We start from the raw sequence: 23,429 nt of genomic DNA on the forward strand, positions 1-23,429 counted from the left end.
CCACAAGCAGATTACCTCAGCAAAAATACCCATTGCTTCTATGGGGGAAGGTTTCTTATTCATTGTGCACATGAAACTCTGTTACAAAGACCCAAAACAAAAGCAGAAGTAACAACTCAAAATTTCCTAAGCCATTTTAATGGAAATGCTGAAGGAGGAAATTTGTGTTTGTTTTTTTTTTTAATGAGAACTGAAAGCCTGGAGAAATCTTTTAAGTGGGCTTGTGATGAACAGCTTGCTAGATTTGGTTTTGACAGAAAACATTCTGGGTAATGCCCTAGAGATTCGTAAGCAAACATAGTTTCCCAAGCAAAAGAGGACAACAACACTTTACTAAAATAACAGCTGGTTATGAACCATATACCAGCAATAGAGGTGCAAGCAGATAACCAACTTGCATCCAGACCTGTATGCAGCTATTACACCTTCAGATGTGGGTTGAGTTATATGCTGCTGACTACTTCATATGCAACAAGTGCCTTTTAGCATATAAGTTAATAGTACCTATTAATATTGGGCCAGATTTATAAAAGGGTCTGTGCCCAATTCCCATTACAAATGAGTCCATGCAAAATTTGCATCCAATCCATTACTGGTGTAGATGCTTCTGTGTGGATGATTAAATAGCAGATATGCAGCTACAGTTGGGCATTAGCTATCTGAATGGTTGGATTTACCTCCCATAATTTGTTGTGAGGGCAACACATGGAAAGACTGTGACCTGTTATGGGTAAAATTCTCTGATCCCAGTGATCACTGAACTAATCTACAAATCTTCCATTGACGTCAGTGGAAATTTCCCCAGATGGGACGAGAAGCCTGAGAGATGCATCCTCCATCAGCATTCGACAGCCCCACCATGTGGTAGAGTCAGGAAACTTTGCCATTTAACCCTGACCTTAATTTCCTTTGACCCATAGACACACACCTATAAAACATCTATTGAATAGACATCTACCAAAAAACCTGAAAGCCTTTGGAGACCTTCAAACCTCCTTTTGTTTGTCACAGAATCATTTAAACACTGAATCTAGGATTTGTACTACCTGGCAATAATGCAAGATTGGGGGCAGGTTGACTGATATAAAACCTCCAGAGTGTGCCCTGCTAATTCCTCTCTCCCCATAAGACATTTTTAGGCAAAATACAGGAAAATCCTCCCTACAGTGTGTACTGCTTCTTACTGCCTGACACTGGATAGGTTCATGGATGCATGCATGCACTAAAGCCTGTCCATATGGTGTGTATATGTATAGGCAAGCGTAGGCATGTGAGCATGCACACACTTGTATATCATAACAACCCTTGCCTTCTTTATTCATTTTCTTATTTAGATTATAAAAACTATAGCTAGCTGATGGTCCCTTTTCTGCCACTGACAACAGGGCTATTATATTACTCAACACCATTTTACAGCACCAGGGTAGTAGCAAAATTGCTCCCAATGAAAATTACTGATTTCTGACGCACTTTGTACTGAAACATATATTGTCTGAAAAGCTGCCTAGTGGTAGATTCAGGTTTGATAGGTAGGTAGAGGTCAACTCATGGCCCAAAGCAGGGAGTGAAGAGGAGTAATTGTGCACCCCAGCATTGATGGTCAGAGGCATTATTGATGAGCATGGGAATCCTGCTACCTCCAAGGGTCACAGGGCTGTGCGAGGAGCAGTGCTTTATGGTAGGAATGGTGTAACATGCTCTTTTCCCCTCATAGTGCCTAGCTGGTGCCAAGGAGCAGGAGGAGGGCTCTGCCAGACCCAGTTCTCCCCTGTAATGTCGGCCTAAGACAGGGGGGAGTCTTTCTCTGCAGTCCTAGCAGATTGACTATGGCTACCTCCCAGGCAGAGCTGGCCCCATCCTTACAACCCTGCCCTACTTCTACATGCTACACAAGGCCCGTTACTCATCATCCAGCCCATAGCCTGTATCCCATCCCTCAGCTGCAGTGTGACTGAGACAGGAAGTTTTCAGTAGATCTTCACATCACCCCCTCTCCTGAAGCTCACTCCAATTTCTGCTCTTGTTTCTCTCTCGGTTCTAATTCCATTGGAGAAGTAAAACTCCCATTTCCAGAAGTGAAACCACCATGCACACTCAAGAGTTCCCATTGCCCTGATGAAGCTGTTTTTCTTTTGGCCCTCCATCCTCACCCACCCCCCAGGATCTCACAACCCTTCATAAAAAGTAATGAGTTAAACCTCACAGCTGCCCTGCAAGGTGCAAGGGTGCTATTGTCCCCACTGCCCAAGGGGAGAAAACTGAGGTCTAGAGGGATTAGGGGTCACAGGATGCCACAGTGTCATGGGAAGTGTGAAGTACATGCCTGGCTTGGAGCCATGGTCTTTTGACTCTCTGGTCGTATGTCTGAACCACAATATGGTTGTTCCCCTAGTTAATAGTACAGTTATTGAGTTTCCATTTCCCAGTTTAATTTTTTTCTTTCTGTGACTTTCAAGTCTCCTCACCCTGATATATGGTAGGGGCAGAGAGCACATCAGGCCTGGAGTTAAAGGGACACTGGCAAAGTGGGTGGTGGCTGAAGGCAGTCTGCTAATAAAGGAGGAACACATGGTACCTTGTATAATTTTAAGTTCTCTGGAACAGGAATTTCTTTAATTCTGTGACAGCAGGGAACATTTAGAGATGGTTTATTAAGAGAGGAGGCCCTTTAATAAGGCATGTCCCTTGGACAAGTTTCACAGTATGGAGTGAATTAGCTAATGTGTCTGTGTCCCCGGCTTCTATTGGGAAGGACCTAACCCTTACATATCCTGAGATACTGGAGGGAGTTTCTCACTTAGCACCCCAGGAACCCACAGGACTCCTGCATCTGGCACTAGCTGGCAGCCGTCAGCCTCAGTAGGATATATATATGTCACTGGAAGCTGGCCAGATGGTGCAGCAGGCTTAGACTTGCCTTGTCACACCAGCTTACACTAGCACAACTGCAAAAGTGTTGTTTCCATTTTATGGTGCACATAAGAGGAACTGGGCCTATTCCATGCATGTAGAGCACCCTGCAGGCATTGGTAGCGATGGGTACAGTGTCGGGCCCCTCGTGAAGACTGAGTACTGCTGAGACAACATGCGGTTAGCTCCCTTCTTTTTGGTGGGTATTTCCGCTGCATGGTCTGGTTCCTCTTGTGTTCCTAGCCACTTGTTAACTTACCACATGACCTCTTTCCTCCCTCTTCTTCCCTAGATCCAAGTGGGGAAGTTCAACCAGACAATTGCTATGCTGCACCTTGGGGGAGGCGAGACGGCCATCATAGTCTCCATAGTCATCTGCAGCGTCTTGCTGCTTGTGTCTGTTGTGGGTAAGGGAATGGAGAGTCCTGAACTCTTTGGCTGCATGGCAGTGTTCACACACTTGGGATAACTTGCCCACACAGCTTCATTTCAGAGCTGAAACCAAGCCCTGTCTCTGAAAACCTGTGAACTCTGGGCATCTTTTAAATCTTAAACCAGATCGAAATTCAACAAATGATTTCTCTTCTCATAATGGTCCAAGCCTGTACCCTGAATCTAAGTTCCCCAGAATTGTACCTGGATCTGAACCCGAGTTTAGTCTGAACCCTTTTCTAGTTCAGAGCCTCTTTCTCTATCCTCAAACTCCTCATGGAGGTAAATCATATCTAACTGGGGGAAAGGAAAATGAAGAGAGCTAGGATCTGTTCACATCATAAGGATTGTAAGATTGGGTTCGCTGCTTCATATCTAGAGGAGACAATACAATCTACTAGCCTAGGCTTTGTTCTCATTGGAAGCTGTTCAAAACAGCTGCGTCCTCTGGCCAGTTCATTTTTTTACTACATGCCCAGGATGACTGCAGGAAGAAAAGCATTGGGTCACAGTCAATGAGGTGTTCCCAATAAGGATTTCATTTATTTTTAATAAAAATTATTATATACAGTATTTATTAAAGAAACCAAGATCATTGGAAACATATTTCTGGAGGCCTAGGACCTCTTAATGGACACACACATTATAAGGCAGGTGTTACATCTCTTTACAGATATTTTTATTAATCAGCTGGAATGTATTAATGTACAGTAAGTCTTGCAAAGTAGGTAACTTTCAGACCTAAATTTGAGGACAGTGGTGGTGTGATCATTAAGTTCCAGCTGGTTTGACTTAACTTGTGGATAATCAAAAGCTATCTGATCAGATTTCATAATGGTTAAGCCAAAAACTTCCAATTTTTATATACATAAAGGTGCATTCCCCTTAGGGGCCCTCACCAGTTTAGGTTCAAGTGACCAAAAGACCCTTTGTTACTTCCAATCTGAAATCTCTTTTTCCCTCTCTCTTCCCCAGCCTTGTTTGTGTTTTGCACAAAGAGCCGCAGGGCAGAGCGCTACTGGCAAAAAACGCTGCTCCAAATGGAAGAAATGGAGTCCCAGATCCGTGAGGAAATCCGAAAGGGTGAGTAGCTTTGATCAGTGGTGCTATTAACAGGGTGCAGGGGAGGTGAAAGGGCACAGTGGGGGAGAGGTGACACCTTTCCAGGTTCTCAGGATCCTCAGCAAACTGAGTCATCTTTTGCTGGAAAACTGAAATTCGAATCATTTGTCAGGGATGGGATAGGATAGGGAAGGGTGTTCTCCTCACACACAAAGATGGGGATGTGAGATCCACCATGCATAATGATACTTAGCTGCAGCAGAGAGCTGCTAAAATAGGGGTGGGCAAAATACGGCCCATGGGCCAGATTCCTCCAGCCCATGGCAGGTCCCTCAGTCCCACCTGGCCCAGGTGCTTGTAGGCTTGTGATGCATCTGGCTGCCCCCAGGCATGCAGCAGGGCTCAGGTGGCTCCGTGGCTGGACTGCATTTCTAGGCAGCCCAGGCAGCCATGGCTCACTGGCTTCCACCACTGGCCCCAGCCCCATGGTACTGGCAGGGAACTACAAGTACAGCCTCAGCCCAGGTCTGGCCTACCCTACCCCTGTGCCCACACCCACTCCGGACCTGCCCCAACTGGAGCAGATCAGCTCTGGAACAGCTAGGACCTGTGCACAAAGCCCTGACAGTGACTTGCCCCATGCCTGCTCCAGACCACCTGCCCACAGTGAGCAGCAGCAGCTGTGGTGGTGACTGGGCAAAAGCTTCTGCTGGGCATGGGGGAAAAATGTCCACCTCTCCCTCGCCACCTCTAGGCCCTTCTTGCTCCAGCTGGACAGAGCCCATGTGTCCGGGCTGCCCTGCAGCTCCTCTCTGCTGCCATGACCAATGCCTCTGGGCCACCCCGTGGGGCAGCAGTGGCAGTGGAGAGAAGCTGTAGGGCAGCCTGGGCATGGGCTCCAGGCAGCTGCAGCAAGAAGGGCCCAGCAGCAGCAAAGGGGAAGCAGCCACTTTTCCCCGATGCCCGGCAGCAGCTCCTGCCCAGCCACCACCATACATCATGGGCAGGCAGGCCGGAGTGGGCATGGGAAGGGCTGGGGCTGGAGCTGTGCACACTGGTCTGGAGGTGGTCCATCCTGTCCAGAGTGGGTACCGGGTGGGCCAAGGCCAGGGCCAGGGCTGTGCAGTGAGCTGCTGCTGGACACTGACGGTGGTGGCAGAAAGGAGCTGCAGGTTGCATGGGCTCCAGGCTGTTCAGTGGGGGTGGGGGTGTTGACTGGCCCACAACAGTTCCCCAGAGCTGCCTATGTGGCCTGCGGGCCCAAATAATTGCTTGCCCCTGTACTAGAAGTTCACATTAACAAACAATGACAGGCATCTCCTGTGAATCTCTGTAGAAAACACTGACCCTTTGTTCAGTAGGGCCAAACCCTCCAGGGCCTATCTATAGGGAATGGGAATCTTGCTTGGGTAAAAAGTGTAGGATTTAGGGCACAGTGCTAATGTGGAAGCCCTAAATACAGTCTGTTGCCCTGCACAAGGAAAACAGAGTGGGGAAGCAGAAATGATGAGCTGCGGCATACATAAGTGCTGGGCTTGTCAGTCACCTGCCCTGGCTGCTAGGCCCTATGGGTCTCACAGTCTGCACCTCTCTTCGGATCAGGTTTCGCTGAACTCCAGACAGACATGACAGATCTAACCAAGGAGCTCAACCGCAGCCAGGGGATCCCGTTCCTGGAATACAAGCACTTTGTGACTCGGACCTTCTTCCCCAAAGTAAGAAAACACCAGCTGTCTCAGACACCCAGTCATTCCCATCCCTTTCCTAACCTTGAGAAAGGCTCACTGTAAAGCACAGCTTCTTCACTCTTGTATACGTACGTGGCATTTATTTCAGACTCAGTCGCCATCAGAATGGCAGCCACAGCATGAGTCCAGCCTGCTTGGTGCTTGGATGGGAAAGGGTGTTTAGATGCCACCCACCAAGCAGGGGACTATGTTGGGAGCACTGCGCTAGAGCACACCACCCCTACTGCATACACACTTAACCCTCAAGGAGATGCAGCGTCACCACCTTAATTTAGTGTGGGGGGTGTGCCATACAGCTCACTCTCCCAGAGGAGTTTCTTTTGGTTGACGCACAGCACCCCAGTGAGGCAGGCGCATTGCATCCATATCTTGAGTGGAGCCTGGAAGGAACAGGTGTGGCCTGCTTCACCACAGCACTGCGACAGTGTAGACACATCCTCCTGTCCAGTGATGAAGTGGTGCCAGCAGGATGTAACTGGGTGCTGCGCTGCTGGAAGAACTGTCTTTGAGGGGAGAAGTAAATGCAAGGTGTTCACATGACCCCATCTGTAACCCCATCTGTGGGGTGTGGTTCTGGTTCCTGTTGCGGCCCCATGCACCGCAGTTGTGGTAGCAGAGTGCAGACATGCTTTTCTCTCCTGGGGGAGAGATGTGGGGTGTCATGCTCTTGAGACAGCTCTCAGAGACCAATTCTTACCAAAATCATTCCTCCAGCTTCACACTGCACACAACAAAGTCATTTACCTCCAGGCCTGAGCCACTGCACAGTGCCGATGTCTTCTGTTAAACAGCAGGCACGCTTCACTCCCAAAGCAGCTGCATTTCAGTCTGGAGAGTGAAAGGATGAGTTTTGTTTGCAGATGATTTCATTAGTGCTTATAGTTCACATTTCAAAGATACCCATGCCTGTACATATCTGGGCACTAGACTCTTTAGTCATGTATTTCAACATTTTCCCCTTCTGTCTGGAAATATGCATACGTTAAAATACCCAGGAGTCATCTATTATGACTTCCTCCTATATAATGCGTGCTCTACTGGGATTTTGTAGCTGTCAGATAAGTCTGTTCACAGCCTCCCTCCTGTAACAGCATTGTTTCTGTTTAGACATATGCCTCCACCCCCTTCTTGTGTTGTTTGTTAATTCACAAGGCCCCCGCCAACTGTTTAAAAGCTCCCGAAGACCTACCAAAGCATTTCTTCTTGATGGGTGGCCTCAAGTCCCAGTAACATTTCTCTTCATCTTATTGACAGTGTTACCCTGCCCATGTGTGGCCAGGGGGAGAGGAATGTGGTCTCATTTACGCTGGCTCTGTTCTGTTGCAGTGTTCCTCGCTGTATGAGGAGCGGTATATTCTGCCTTCCCAGCAGCTCAACTCCCAAGTGGGGTCTCAGGTCCAAGAAACTCATCCCTTACTGGCAGGAGAATGGAAGGTGAGTAACCCATGGGAGTAACCTGAGCTGTTTCTAACAATGGTCTTATGTGTTGACATGTCCTTTTCTGTGGTGCTTAAAGAAAGTTTGAAGGCACAAAACAACCACCAGGAGAACAAAGGCATGTGTCATCTGATCTGTTTTTGCTGGTGGCAGGAGATGGAGCTGTGAAGTTCTGTTCAAGGGCTGTAGGATCGCAGCCAATGAGATCCTCTTTGTCTTGGGCTTTTCTGGTTGACAGTTTGCCAGGATTTATGCCGTTTCAATCTAGGCCACAGTTTCTTTGTGAGAGTGACTCCCACAGAACAGATCAAAATGCTGCAGCAACATGTTTCCCCACCGCCTGTTCTTATCTAGAGAAGAAGCACATACCAGATTAGGTCAAGGGAGGGGGAACCTCTGCCTAGTAGTCCTGCTGAGCACACCCATGTGAGTGAAATAGGATCAAGGTTGGTGAAGAAGTCAAAAGACAGCGGCCTCCTCAGCTAAGTCTCTGTTTTTTCTTTAGATTCCAGAAAACTGCAGGCCCAACATGGAAGAAGGAATCGCACTGTTTTCTACCTTGCTCAACAACAGGCACTTCCTCGTTGTGTTTGTCCACGCTCTTGAGCAACAGAAAGATTTTGCTGTTAGAGACAGGTAAGGGTTTCCTGAGACAAGAGCTGCCCTGAAAGCACCGTGGGCAGCCAGCGCTAGAGATCAATATCCTCTTTATCCAGACACTGGGTGTGCTACAGCAGTGCAAGCCTAACCCTGACTCAGAGACCACTCCTAGCCTCAGTGCAGAAGTCAGGGCCTGTGGCCCATTTGGTTTCCTGGCTTGTCCACTGAGCCTACCAGCAGCGGCCAGGTAGCATCACACCCAACCAGCTTCTGAACTGAAATTTGGCAACTTATTTCACATAGGCCTCTGAGCACTTGTCACCCCAGTGGTCACAGCTCTTGGCCTTTACTGGGCTAGTTTCACTGAAACAAATGAAAGAGGTCATTACCAGACCCTAAGTCATCTGGTCACCATGCAGTACTCTTTCTTTTCTTTGGCAGTTGAGCTACATTGGTTTTCTACCCACACAATGGAGCCTGAATGTTGTAAATCTGCTATTTTATTTGATGGGAGTGTCAAAAAAGTCTAGTGGACAGCTTTGCCTTGTATAATTTGCCAGAATAGACTTGTTGTCCTTGGCAATACCTCACGGATGAGGATGATTACTCCTGCAGGTCAAGTACAGGATTATATATGAGTCCTTTAAGTATGGGCTTGTACCATATTTACCATAAAGAATGCACAGGCTGAATATGAGACCCTATAGCACTGAGAATGTGAGACTTCAACGCATTGGTGAGGATTCATGAAAAAGATCAGAACTATGGCTGCGATCTTGAATTCTTTTGATGTTTTGGCTTTGTAGAATTAACCCAAGAATCCTTCTTAACCATCTTTTCAGGTGTAATCTGGCCTCCTCACTCACTATTGCCTTACATGGGAAACTGGAGTATTACACCAGCATCATGAAGGACCTCTTGGTGGATCTTATAGATGCCTCCGCTTCTAAAAATCCCAAGCTTATGCTGAGGAGGACGGAATCTGTGGTGGAAAAGATGCTCACAAACTGGATGTCCATCTGCATGTACAGCTATCTCAGAGTAAGCTAAATATAGCAGTTCAATCTCTGTGTTGTCCACCTGAGGTTTTAGGGTTTTTGGTGGGAGGTATGAATTAGCTGGCGATCAAGTGCCTACACGTCTGGGTATGCCAGGACACTGAGGTCATTGTTGATTGCCTAGTCACTAGTGATTGATGAGCTCTAGGATCCTCAAAGGTTTAGGTGGAGCAAACAGATGTTTCTTGCATTCAGATGTTTCTCTACTATTATCTGGATACCTTCAGCCTGGAATGTCTCAGAAGATCAGATGTCAAACCTAATTTTCTAGTGTGGCTTAGATTTTCCAAAATCACCAGTGGAATAGTTCTCTCACCACTTATCAGGATGTTTGTGAGCAGATCCAAAAGAGATTTTTTTAAAATATAAAAGCAGCAAACCAAAATAGGTTTTGAGTTTTTAGTCAAAGACCCACTTATTTCTTTCGCCCTGGCAGTGTTCAATACCCCTCTCTCTTGAATGCCAGGGCACAGAATACTGAGACTGAGAACAAAATACATTAGGTACAAACTGTTGATTTGCTGGTTGCTACTGTCAAAAAGGAGTATATTTGTGAATCGACTTCAGTCAACCAGAGCAGAGAGGTAGGGGAGTCTGCAGACTTAGAGTTTCAAGTTTTGCTCTTCCTCTGTGCGGGTTCCCACTGTGATCCAAGAGAACACAAACTGCCCTTCACAAGACCTCCCATCTGCTTGGAATTCCAGCTCCAGCCACAGGCAAAGGGAGTAAAAATTATTTGGGGGGGCTGAGTGTGCGCATGCATGTGCGCATGTGCACCCCCCCAGCAGGCAAGTCTGCGGGGGAAGGGCCGTTGGGGGGAGGGGGCAGATTGAGGCTGCTGGGGTGAGGGAGGGAGTTGGGCAGGGGCTGGGGTGAATGGGGCCCCGGTGAGGTGGTGGGAGAATCAGGGGGGGCTCATCCAGGAACAAAGGGGACTCCCACCATTGTGCACACCCCAGCAGAAGCTGGGGAGGGCACATGCCCCCCCAATCTGTGTGCAGGGCAGAGGCAGCTGCCCCAGCGCACTGGGCTTTGCACCCTGCTGCCTTGAGAGCCATGCAACACCACGTGTGTCCTGCCACTGAGTGGGCAGGGGCGCAGCACAGCCCAGCAGCAGCAGGCAGGTGGAGTCATGCCACTCCCGGGGCAGATGCAGGGGGGCTCAGAGCCCAGCACGCAGCAGCAACCATCTCCACCCTGCGCACAGATTGGGGCGACTTGCGCCCTCCGAGCCTCTGTCATGCACAGCAGCAGGAGCCCCCCCCCTGCACCCTTAGAGGAGTCTCCCAGGCTCCAATTATCCCACTACCTGGCCCAGCCGGGCCCCATTCACCCCAGCCCCTGCTCCTGCCCCTACCTGTGCCCTGCTCCCTCCCTTGCTGCGGGGGCCTCAATCCGCCCCCTCTCCCAGCCCCTTCCCCTTCACAGAATCGACTGGTACTTACCTGCTATGCCGGGCAGCCAGTGATACACATGCCAGGCTGCATGCGCACCCCTCCCCACCTCTGTTGCAGCTGCCCAGAGCCTGTGTCCGGGTTGCCTTGCGGCCCTATCCAGTGCACCACATTTTGGGGGGCTGAGCCCCATTAGCCCCAGCTTTCCACCACTTATGGCTCCAGCATTTGCCAATTCTGGATACTTCAGCAGTGGAGGTTTCAGAAGAACTGAACAATTACCTAAGTCTGATCCCTGGGGAGTCACTGGGAAAATGCCCACTGCATTCTTGTCAGGGAGTACAGATAGGCCACTATGAAGGGTTTTTCAAAAATTGCACCTTCAAGTTCTTCTTATTGTATAATATTTGTAATAACTGTAATACTATATGCATCACAGAAGCAACGCAATACTGTGTAGGGGTATACTGTGCTCAGACATACCATGAGTTCTTCTGATCCCAGCTGACAATCATTTTATATCCTGAAGAATGAGAATTTATAACCTCATACTTTTATTGTGTCATTGCTGGCCAATAATATAACAGTAAAAAGAAATATCAGAATAGGAAGGTCTGAGCTGATGGTGATGGGAGTCCAGCTGTCCCTCGGAGGAATTGTGGAAGGTAAATGTTTACATCTGTTGTGTCTATACATGCAGTTAGAGCACTTTGCAAAAAAAATGCTGACCTTTCCTTTCGGAGACCACGTGCAAGACAAGGGAATTGTATTGGCATCTGATCCAATCCAAAGTAACTGCCTAATTTCTGCTAAAAATGGACATTGTGCAACAAAGCTTTCTCAGACAGAAAGTTGAGTTTTGTCGTGTGGGACTTGGGACTTGGAAGTTTTACAAAGGAAATTAACAGCAATTGCAGATCTTACACGGTTGCAAGTTCTAACGTGCTGTTTTTTCCTTGTGGCACTGTGCCCCCTAAACAAACAGAGAAAGAGCTGCCATCTGACAGCCCTATGAATAGAGACCACTGATCACACACCTTCTGCTCATCAGATTGGTTGGTGTATTGCCTCAAAGACATGGCTCAGTCCACTGAGCGAGGGCACAGGAAACTGCTTTTCATAGCTGAAAGAGAGTGAGCCACAGATTGTGATTCATAAATGTTAATATAAAACATGAAGCTGGCATGTTCCTTCCATCCTCACTCTGGCTTTAGCCCAACAGAGAGGAAGATAAAAGACAGATGTTACATAAAGAAGCTTATTCTGAATGAAGACTGTGATAATGCTTTAATTTTATGGCATCCTGGGGAGTATACCAGACCTGGCAAAGGTTGAAGGAAACCTACAGACAGCACGAAACTGAAAGGAAAGCTGTAACAGGACCGCTGTCTTTCAGGTCTTGTTTGTCCTGCTGCAGTCTTCAGTGGAAGGAGAGGCAGCAATGACAGAGAGCCACTTGTGCTGCTCAGACCCTTTGTATGTATTATGTATAAATATAAATAAGCATGGCTGGTTCCATTGACTTCAGCTTGACTAGCAGGTGCTCAGCACTTCTGAAAAACATGCCATAAAGGACTTTCCATCTGAGTAGTGCAGTTATTACTTGTCCCTGTAATTGGGTCCATCTGGGTGCTTAGGGTGCAAGTGTTATGTCTCATTAAAAGCAGGGTGTCCCCTGTCCCACACTGTGGCACTGACCGACAAGCACAACACAATGACTCACTGGCACAACTTTCTGTAGTGCACAGATGTCTCAGCCAGGTCCAGATCTAGCCTGAGCCTGTGAAATCAGACACAGTGGTGACCTGAAGGCAGCATTTCAGGTTCTGGGTCTCCTGTAGGTTTTTTCTTCTCTCCCTTCTCTGGTCCAGTCTCAAAGAATAAAGGTAATACTGATAAAACTCAGGTGAGGACTGCCAAGTGCCTACTGATTCCAGGTACCTCCATTTTTGGATGCCTAACTTAGGATGCTAAAAAGGACAGACGCTAAACGCTTTCCATCACGTCACCTTAAGTCTCACCCAAAATCACTAATCACTACAGAAAGGCTTGGCCTTTAGATTGCATGTGAATACACAGCTTTCCAGGGCTATTTGCTTTGCTTCTCTTATGAAGCTTTCCACATATAATAACCCCTCTGTCCATGGAAAAATAAATTAGTTTATTAGGTTTATTAGGATATTTAAGGGAAAAAAATTGCTTTAGGTCTTTCCTCAGTCCTGGTACTTAAGAAAGAAAAGGCAGTGCTGTGTTGGAGGCTTTTCTTTCTTTCTGCTTCACTCAGCCTCATGGCTGGTTTGAGTTATGTTTGTAGTGTTGGTACGGCTACTCCATTGACTAAGAGAACCTGTCACTTCTTTCAAGGTTTTGATATCGTGTTACCAGTGAGCTCAGAGCATCCACTGCCAGGCACAGGTGTTGGCCTACTGGGGAAATGTGTCTTCAGGTATTACCTACGCTCCATAAGAGAGATCTGTGTGCTGGAAGGTACACTCATCCTTTGGCGCTTACTCCCTTGGGACAGGATCATGCCATTCGCTTTTCTATCCACTCCACCGCATGATGTTTGTATGCGGTCAGCCTGAAGCTACAAAAATAAAAGCTATTGTTCTGCTTTTCACCACAGCATATTTCACTCCTTGTGAAATATAAATGTCTTGGGTCACTGTGGAAGAACAGCTTCATTTTGCAGAGAGCTGTTCCTCTCACATCTATCCCAGAATGCTTTGCCGAGGGAGACAGAAGTCAGGAGACTTTGTCAAAGGAAAAACCGTGTCCTGCTGACATGCTGAAAAGGGAAGAGAGTCCGTGAGAATGAGAAGTCCGGGGAGGCTGTTCCCAGTGGCAAGAGATGCAGAGGAGAAGGTTGCTTTGCAAACATCAGCCAGATAGTGTAAGAGGGTAGAGGGGACTCTGTTGCTGGACAAACGAACAAGGCCAGGGCAAAGGAGAAACAAAGGTTCTGATTCGGGCATAAGGAAATGCAAATCCCTTCAAATCACATGAATTGCCCTCAAAGTCTGTAACTTCCATTACCAGCGATGGTCAGACACCTCCATTGTGCAACTCATTTGTGCAAAGCAAACCCACTTCCTTTCACACAAGCAGTTTTTGGTAAAGAAATGTACTGGCCTTCTTGCAGCACTGGACCATGAGACATATGTGATGATGGGTCTGGTTTTAGTTCTTGAATTATCCACATTAATCACAATGTCTATTTGAAACAGCTGCTCTAAAAGGTCCCTTCAGTTCTACAGTGGAAAAATTCCAACGGCTTGTATTTTCCCTTGTAAGTTAACGTTACACGGTTTAAACATTTGTTTTATATTAATGTTCTGCTAAACAGTTCGTCCATTTGTATTGTTGGGGAGAAAGGTTTCATAGCTGTCTGCAAATGGAGAAAGTACTCTTTACAAAATTTAAGACATCAAGTCACAGTTATGAGGGATCTAAACACATATACCACCTCCTGAATCAGTGGAGATACCATTATGATAACAGTGGATTTGGCTGTGTGCGCTCCACGTGTTGGATGGGGAAACCTCAGGAGGCTGGGGTAGGTTCAGACAAGTACCTAAAAGTTTGTAAAGCTTATGCAAATGATTGAAATCTCTGAGTCTGCAAACCTGAGCTGGGCAGCTGAGGTGAAATTATCCATGTCACTACCTCCTACCACTGCTTAGACTGGAAATGCCAGAAGAAGAGCCATTGCTAATCCCTCTGTGCCTGACCCCCGATGGAACCAGGAAGCTCAGAGATTAAGTGAAAATGGACAGCAAAGAAATAGCTAGAGGTGGAATATAGTGTTTACAGCTGGAGATTGCCCCAGAACCTGGGTGGGGGGATGGATCTGGATTTGGTTCCTCCCATTACAGAAATGGCAAGTTATTCCAAAAGTCAGGATCTGAAGCAGCACAGCGGTCTTTGGACCAGCAGCTTGGGTTTGGGGCCATCTCTAATATGCAATCCCTTCTGTCAGTGTTTGACAAGCTCTCGATTAGCCAGAATCTTCTGTGAGAACTAATTTTCACTGGGCCTTTGGAATAAACAAGAGTTTTCCATTGCCCCCCTCCCCTGACTTCCCCAGGCATTTTGGAAATACCTCTAATACACTCCCAGGAGGTGATCTCTAATGACACATCAGCCTCATTAATGCAGTAGTAACATGCAAATCCAGTCTGTGCTCTAAATCTTTTTTTTTTTTTATTTCTCCAACTCTCTGTTTAAATCCTGGCATATAAAAATCCAGCACCACATATCATGCACAGAGCAGCTCAAATGATGCCAACCTGCACCATGCTTTTCATTACTGCAAGTTATTTTAGTGCCCAAGCCAAATCTAAGAGCCTATAATGCTTCAGTCAGAAATTATAAAGAAGGCTCATTAAAAAACATGCACAATAGGCAGAAAAAGGCTTAAAAATGTGTTTTAAAAACAACCCCAAACATTTTTCTCCTGAATCAGCACTGATCTTTGCTAGTTAAACTTACTTCTCATAATAGCCAACTCCAAGGATGGTCAAGACTGGTTTCCAAGCCCGTTTTCCCCAACAACTCTGTAAGGTTCCAAGTTAACTATTTTATCTGCAGCCCCTGCCCACCCAGCCTCCTTTCCCCATCTTTGAAATTTGCTGTCTGATTAACGCTTTTGCAGATTTTCATAACAGCTCACAGCTTCTGGGTTTCAAAGCCAAGAAGACAAACACAGAAATAGCATATAACAGACTGAGCATTGTAGTTTATTTCCTGTGCAATAGCTCTGATGGTTAGACCTTGATCATTAGCATTGCATTAAGGTCTGAAATACCAATTGCAATTATTTCTAGGTTCTTTTTTTCCTCAAAGGCATGTTTAGATACTCAAGAGTTGGCCACATGGTCAGAGCCAGCCAGTAAGATAGAGGTTAGATGGAAGAACTAAATAGAAACTCTCTCAACAGCATTCACACAGTAGATTTTTGCTGGCAACTTTATGACTAAGGTATAATATATCTCTCGCTGAGGTTTTGAAGAGTTTGAAGACAGGAGCAATGAAAAGCATTCATGACTTGCATGATGTAAGGAGTTTAAAGAGAGGCTCTGGACCAGAAATCCAAATCTAGATTGAGCCACTTCTAAACTGGGTAGGGGTTGAATCCAAATGCCCACAAGCTCCTTCCAAAGTTGCAAGAGGAGGTAGGGGGTAGGTCTGAATGTCGCACGTAGTTTCACCCCTAGCAAAGGAATCCCTGATTCATCACAAGGTCAGCGGGAAGATTGTTAAGCAACAACTGCAGTTTGGTGTGGTTACAAGAGCCCCAAAATCCAATCGCATCCGTGATGTAAGCAGGTGTATTTGCATGTTCCTACTGCAATATGGACTCAGCTTTAATATCCCTGACTCCTGCCCTTCTCTATGAACCAAAATCCTCTCAATGCCTTCAATTTTCCCGTTTCTAATCAAGACCTTTGATATCTCTCATTCCCATAAGTATAAGAACCTCATCCAATACACAGCCATACCTTCCTCCATGCCCAGTGTTAGCTCTGCCATTGTGAATACTGATGCTCTGTTCCAGAGGAGTATGGCAGGAAGCTGAACTCCCCCAGAAGATCCAAGTAAAGTCTCCACTGATCCTAGGAAATGTTGCCCTTGGAAAATTAAATATATGCTCCATGGCACAGATGGCATGTGCCCACCTACAGCCTTACTGTAGCATCTTCACGTCAACTGTACTGAGTATAGCAGAATCAAAACTGACATCAAACTAATTGCTTTAGCAATTATAAGGCAATTAGAATAGAAGAATCACTGAGTCTTAATTAAGAAGCAGATTGAACAGGATCTAGCAGCTCCCAGTTCAGAAATATCAAAATAATCTGATATCTGTTGTCTTGGGGAGAGTTTCAGATGGCAAGGATGCATGTGTGAGGCTGTGTGTGCATGTGTGTGTCTGCTTCAGAAAAAAATACAAATGTGTAATAGTTTGCACTTGTCTCATTTGAAGAAAATTACACATGAACATTAGGCAGGACGGGATGTTCTCCAGTACTGAAAAGTCTCTTAAGAAAATACATTATGTTTCTAATGCATCCTCTGGAGTGGATGTATTGCATATGAGTGGATCAGAAAAACGGGTGTAAATACATGGAGGTGAGCTGTATGGAGGATGGCCCTTGTTGTTGTTGATGACTTGCGGCCTCATAATGAACCGTACCCCAGAGGGGATATAGTCATGCTGAATGTAGTATGCAATTCGCTACCTTTTACCTAAGACTGCAATCTGGTTCTAACCCAAAAGGCAGGGTCTTGCCCATCCATGGTAACCTTGTTCAGCAGTTGTATGGGTCAGCCTGACTTAAACAATCACATTTTGCCTCCCTAAAATTCCAGCTCTGACTTTACATGGACTTTACATCCATCATCCTTTCCCACTTCCTGTCCTAACTGTTGTATACTATTGTTGTGCATTGTCAGGGCTTGACCCTGAGGAGTACCAAGCAGTTTTTATGAGATGATGAATGCCTTTAGTTCCCAAGACATTTGGTGGGAGCTGAGAGCACTGAGTACTTTCCACAGGTTTCTCAGCACCAGGTATGAATCAGTCCCATACTCACACTGTAAATAGTCAGTATTATGATGCAAAGAATCGTGCAGTCTGAAGGATTTTCCAGCACGTATTTATTTACTTTATTTCCTTTCCCTCCAGGAGACAGTTGGGGAGCCCTTTTTCCTCTTGATCTGTGCTATCAAACAGCAAATCAACAAGGGCTCCATTGATGCCATCACTGGAAAAGCCAGATATACCCTCAATGAAGAATGGCTCCTGAGAGAGAACATCGAGGCAAAGCCAAGGGTAAATGAGTCTTGTATACCTCAGTGAATCCAAGTGATACTATATCTGGATTCTGCAAGTATCTCGCTACTATTTAAAAATCAGTTTGCCATTGCAGTCTGCAGACGTTAGTGTATTAAAGTGAAGATGTGCAAAACACGTGTGTAAGTGTGCACCTAGCAATCAGATCAGACAGTTGTGCACAGGAAGGATTTACCATCTCCATACAGTTACCCACTTTGAATGTGTAATTGTAATAATTTGTCCAAGGTAAACATACAGCCGTGCATGTGCTCTGTATAGGCAGTGGTGTATCTCACTTTATAATGACCTAGAAAAAAGGGACAAGAGAGATATCCAGTCTGTCTCTTGGGTGGCTCAGACAAGGGCGGGGAGTGACAAATAGATATGCAGACTGCTCGTCAACAATGAGAAGGATCAAAAACAATAATCTGCAACTTCGTTGCCTGTGAGAAGTTGCCAGCTGTAAAGCTGGGGGCCTGGTGTAAAGGCTTTTTAGAGGAATTGCACTGAAAAGTGATCTTACAAACTGCCTTCCCCAGGGAATAAGACAAGACTACAAAAAGTGCCTACTTGAAGGGACTTTGTTAATGTTGGTTTCTGACAGAGCATGCAGCGGACAGACCTTTCCAGAGCCTGGCCAAATTCTGGTTTCAATTAAGCTAGAATAAATCTAGAGCAACCCCACTAAAAACAATGGGGCTCCTCCAGATGTGCACCACTGTAACAGAAAGCCAGATCGGGCCTTCTATCCTGAGCTGCGTCTCCGCAGATTCCTGTAACCAATTGGCCTGTAATTTACTGCACAGGCTGAGGGGGGTTAGCAGCAGGACACTAGGTATTAACTTTCTCAGCGGAGATGGTAACTTCCTATGTCTGAGCAGGAGAAGCTTTGCTGACCCTTTACATGCCAGTAACAGGAATAAAAGCTAAGTGTAAGTTATGCAGCTGGGAAGAGGGTGAGACCAGGAGTCTTCAGACTCATTGTCAACCCTTCCCCCTGCCAGGCTGCTGGTAACTGAAGTACTGCTTTAAAAGCCATCTGCACATTACACTTCAGAAGAAAAACAAGATTTCATTAAATGTTAAAGGAAAATGTGATGCTATCTGTGCACTTATACCCTGTTCACCACCCTGCACGCTGGAGGAGTCCGCTTCCCAGGGACACTCTGCAAAGGAGCCCAAGGGCTCTGGGCACCAGCTTTGAGCTCCTGTGAAAACTCAAGGCACAATTCTTGGATGTGCCCCTTATTTCACACCTGCAAACATGATGGCATTCAAATGCTTTCCTGACTGTGCTTGTAAATCAGACAGTTCGACATCGTAATGATATTAATTGCATACGTAATTGCACCCATAATTATTTGCATCCAAGCTGTGGGCACAAAATAGGAGCTAAGGCTGAGGTCCTTTCAGACTCATACCCAGGATGTTGGCGGACAGGTTAGGGTTGTACTAATTAGAACGTGGCTTTTGATGAGACAGCCACCTTTCCTGCCCCATGATTGGTGGATAGGGCTTTGTATTCTGGAGTGTCTGTGCTCGCTGTCGTGACTGCAGCGTGGTCCAATTGCCTGAGTATTCAGGCAGGTTTTACAGCCAGCAGCGATTCCTCCTCCCCACTGTTGCAGCAGCACTCCTATCCAACCTCCAAAGCCAGCTTAGGTGTGTCTGCACTACATTCCAGTCACACAGGCGTAGATACAGCTCACATCATGCACCTCAGGGCAGTGCATTCCTGGAGTAAGCCAGCACAGCGCCATCGCCTCCCATTTCATGGTGCCTGCTTACCCCAGTACTGAACCTGACCTGGGGCCCAAAGCAGCAGAGCGCTTTTGAAACAGAGATTCTGTTCATGGTGCCAGGGACGGCTGTAGCAGGGAGCACTGACTGCTCCCTTGTCTCTGCAGAGAAGCCAAGGGCATAGGCCACAGAGACTGAATTCTCTCGCCTGGTCCTTGCAGGTCAGGGCAAAGGCGCATTAGCTTAGGCAGCATGGGGAAGCTTGCATTGTTGCTCCCCCTACTCTCCTGACTGAATAACTGAAGGGAATAAATAGAGGCTTCAGTCTGCAGGGCTGTAAATCAGCACAGGAACTCAGCTGGATGCTTTGTTCAGTGTGATCCAGACACGCAGCGCGTGGAACGTGCCAGTGTGAGCTCTCTGACTTCTGCTTCCTTGCTAACCAGCAGACCTGTCCCAGGGCCTCCAGCCTAACCCTGTCTCTCCCCACAGAACCTCAACGTGTCTTTCCAAGGCTGCGGGATGGACTCCCTGAGTGTCCGGGCCATGGACACAGACACCCTAAGTCAAGTCAAGGAGAAGATCCTTGAAGCCTTCTGCAAGAACGTCCCGTACTCCCAGTGGCCGAGGGTAGAAGACGTCGACCTGGGTAAAGATCTCTTTCCACTTGAATATGCCAGCCCCTATTTTCAGGCTGGAGTAGTTGCTCTATACAGTACAGTGCCCAGTGACACCAAGGAGCAGCTGTCAGCCCTTGGCATCCATATGAGAGAGCTGGGTGTAGCAACATTGGGGCAGACCTGGAGGAGACTGCACCTGCTCCTGAGGCGATGTGATCCCCAGGAACAAGCTGTGTGGCCACCTTCTACCTCCTGACACATCAGGTGCTGTCAGCTAAGGTGCAAGGAATCACTGCTACTTACACATCAAGTAATTGGGACAAAAGCTTAGAAAAGCCAAGGCCCCTTTAACCTGCACCTTTTGAAATCCTGTACAGTACTCATCTTATCTTGCCCCTCAGAATATTACCCCTTTCTAGATCTCTTCCTCTCAGTTGCAGCCACTGGTACCCACATACAGTTGGGTAATGGACATCACCTAGAGGCTCAGACGTTTCATTTACCGCCCCAGTGGACCTTCTCTTGTTCCCAAGAGTCAAGAGTTATCTGCACCTTAACCATACCCAGGGCAGAAAGGGAAAGCAGAGAAATGGCTGTGCTCTGTGAGTTGCCCAGCAGCTGGCCTTGCCTTGGGCCCTATTCCAAATGACTTGGAAAGGAGACTGTGGCCACTGAGCAAGTGCCTGGAGGAGGGGGAATGACAAGGCCGTTGGAAGCCAGTGTCACAGGTAGTCACAAGGGGTGCGCTCCATCCTGGCCAAATGCTGGGTGCTCGGTGCTTGTGCGGTCAACAGGTGGGCAGCTGAGCTGAGGTGGTGCTGGCACATCTCTCCAGCTCCTCTGGTAGGCTCTGCTTCTCCCCACATGGCAGATGTGTACTAGCATTTGAAGCCTAGTACAACAAAGCCTACAGGCAGTCATCCCCACTCCCTGCCCACTCTGTGGTACCCCACCTTGAGTGTGGACACAGGGGCCAGACTGCAGTGCTGGGATTCATGCAGGATGAGGCCTCAGGGGTGAGCACTTGCCATGTCTCCTCAGGTGAAGCCCTCTGCCCCCTCCTCAACAGTATACCATCCAATGTGGGCTCAGCCCCACACACCATTTTTGGCCCCAGCTGGGAAGTTGCCCTTGGCACTTCCCTGGTTACTCCTGAAAGGTTTCCTGGCTCAGGCTTTTGAGCAGCATCTGCCTTGCAGCTGCATGGCAGAGCAAAACCCTCCTGAGACCTGAAGTTTGAGCCTGAAGCGCGAGTGCTCTGCGGTGAGTGTGGTATCTCCATATTAGAAGCAGTTTGCATCCCCCAGTCCCAGCTGCCTGTGCTCCCCTCGGGCTGGCTGTTCATGCCGTCCTGTCTCTGCATTTAGAATGGTTTGCCTCGAGCACTGACAGCTACATCCTGCGGGACCTGGATGATACATCCGTGGTGGAGGATGGCAGGAAGAAACTCAACACGCTGGCACATTACAAGGTAAACCAGCAAGCGCTCGGAGAACTTCCCTTCCTAGGAGCGCCTCTGTCCTCCAGGAGGAGCTGCGACTCCCCTTCCAAGGAGGATTAGCAGAAACAAGCAGGAAAGTTGCCATGGCTCCATGAGAGCTTCCGGGGAACAGACATCTGCCCTGGCGAGAAACTCGTTAATATTGCAACACATTGGAGCTAATTAAGTGCTCTTCATGCAAAACAAGTTATGACTGACAACAGAAAAGGCTTCTATTCCCAATGGCCACCATCCACATTGATAAACATCACGCTGCTTCTGATCCCCATTCCTGCAGAAATTGCTGGCAGAGTTGCCCGTGAGGGTCCTGAGGGCTGGGCTGGGTGAGGCTGTGGGTGTGCTGAAAAGCTTCCCTGTCAGACGAGCGAGGTTTCTGCACTCAGGATAGGAGTGCTTTCCTGACCGTTTCCAACATTCAGAATTAAACAAAACCAGAAGGTTTTATTTGCTTGTTCAGCTCCACATTCCCCCGTTGTGCTGGGAATGTGCTTCCCATCACAACGTACCAGTGGGTGGAAAACCAGGAATGAAACCAACTGGTTTTATTCGTGCTGTTGTTTGTGTGACAAGAGTGTGGGGGAATCCCAGTCCCAGACAAGGCTTCTCTTGTGCTGGGGTCCCTGCTCTAAACACTTCACAGTCTGACATTGGCTTCGTTTTCCCTTTGGAGTAAAGCAAGAAGTAAACAAATGGCTTCTAAGAGGTGTGATGCCATCTTCTTTTCAGTTGCTTTTTTTGCTACCTCCTGGGCATGTATCTAGCTCAGGGACCTGTCTGGCTCCTGTGCCTGAGCCTATCACCATCTGTAATGCCTTTATCTTCACAATACCAGTCTGAGGTAGGAAAGAGCTGCTATCCTTGGCAGTAGCTCAGCAAACTTAAGTGATGTGCCCGCGGTCACAGAGGCAGCCTGTGGTAGAGCAGGGAACTGAATAGGGAGCCCAGGTCTTAATGCCTGGACTGTTCTTCCTCTTGATGTAAAATGGGCAGTGGTCCCTTAGCAGAGGCCCTGGCACAAAATATAGTTCTTATCTTGATGGCAGCATTCAGATCCCGATGGCACAGCTTGATTCCAGTCTGCCCTCCATGCTCTTGGTAGGTCAGAGGAAATGAACGGTGCTTCTCGCCTTCTGTCATTAGTTCCTAAGGTCAGGTTCTTGTTCCCATGCGCTAGTATTGTCACTTGGACTGCAGCAACCTGCTATTGCCATCCCAGACGCGACTGCATCATTAGGAGGATGCTGCCCCTCCCATATACACACACATCCGCCCCACAGAGCCGTCTCTCACCTACGAGCCTGATCCTTCTTTAATGGCCTCTGCCTCATCTGGGCCGATCCTTTCCTTTGCAGATCCCTGAAGGTGCCTCCCTGGCAATGAGTTTATCAGATAAGAAGGACTCCATGCTAAGCAGAGGTAAGCAGCTTCCCTCCCACTTTCCCTGGCTGTGATGTCAAGACATTTGTTTTTAGAGGTGGGAAGTGGGATTCCTATTGGGGTTCAGGAGCTGTGCCTGTCTGGACCCCTCTCACCTCTGGCTGCACAGTGTGGGGAGTTAACCCTTTCTGTGCTGGCTGCAGTCCTGCGAGTATCATCGCCCCCGTGGTGTCATCCTCTGAACATTCGTTCACAGCCATTCGGGCAGCGGTGACAATCAGCCTGCCCTGCCCTGCCCTCCTCTCTGCCTGGAAGGGCAGCTGACACACAGGCCAGGCACCATCAGCCTGGGAGACAGGGCACACGTTCTAGCAATGCCTGGCTGCCTTCAGTTTCAGCTGCCTGTTTCTCTTGCTCAGGGCTGCGCCATGTGGCAGATTCATGTGTTGTGACCCTCCTTGGCAGCCAAGGCCTGAGGCAAAACTCAGTACAATTAAGATTGGGGAAGGGCCCCCCTGCATTTGGCCTCAGGATTCAATTTGTGCTCTCAGCTGTGCCTGGCACAGCACCCACTTCTGAGCCAGCCTGTGACAAAGGGACAGATCACTGCCTCCATCCTCGGGAACCCGCCCAGCCCCACAAGGGCCTCAGTGGTCTTCCAGCTGGCACTGTTTGCCCACTGGGGCCTATGATTAGCCTGATTAGACCATCA

The 23,429-nt window shown here is 47.7% G+C and overlaps 1 protein-coding gene across 1 annotated transcript in view; it reads left to right on the forward strand.

The window, feature by feature from the left end:
• Window positions 1-23,429, forward strand: part of PLXND1 (plexin D1) — a 124,491-nt gene that overhangs the window by 87,486 nt on the left and 13,576 nt on the right. Inside the window, exons 20-29 of the mRNA XM_019504576.1 lie at window positions 3,203-3,317; window positions 4,318-4,425; window positions 6,007-6,119; window positions 7,479-7,586; window positions 8,095-8,225; window positions 9,032-9,230; window positions 17,330-17,476; window positions 19,712-19,868; window positions 21,207-21,310; window positions 22,693-22,756. Coding sequence (XP_019360121.1) covers window positions 3,203-3,317; window positions 4,318-4,425; window positions 6,007-6,119; window positions 7,479-7,586; window positions 8,095-8,225; window positions 9,032-9,230; window positions 17,330-17,476; window positions 19,712-19,868; window positions 21,207-21,310; window positions 22,693-22,756 — 1,246 coding nt within the window. The remainder of the gene's footprint in view (window positions 1-3,202; window positions 3,318-4,317; window positions 4,426-6,006; window positions 6,120-7,478; window positions 7,587-8,094; window positions 8,226-9,031; window positions 9,231-17,329; window positions 17,477-19,711; window positions 19,869-21,206; window positions 21,311-22,692; window positions 22,757-23,429) is intronic.

Source organism: Gavialis gangeticus, unplaced genomic scaffold, assembly GCF_001723915.1.
Source record: "Gavialis gangeticus isolate Ggan-Ray unplaced genomic scaffold, GavGan_comp1, whole genome shotgun sequence".
In the NCBI taxonomy this organism is placed as follows: domain Eukaryota; kingdom Metazoa; phylum Chordata; order Crocodylia; family Gavialidae; genus Gavialis; species Gavialis gangeticus.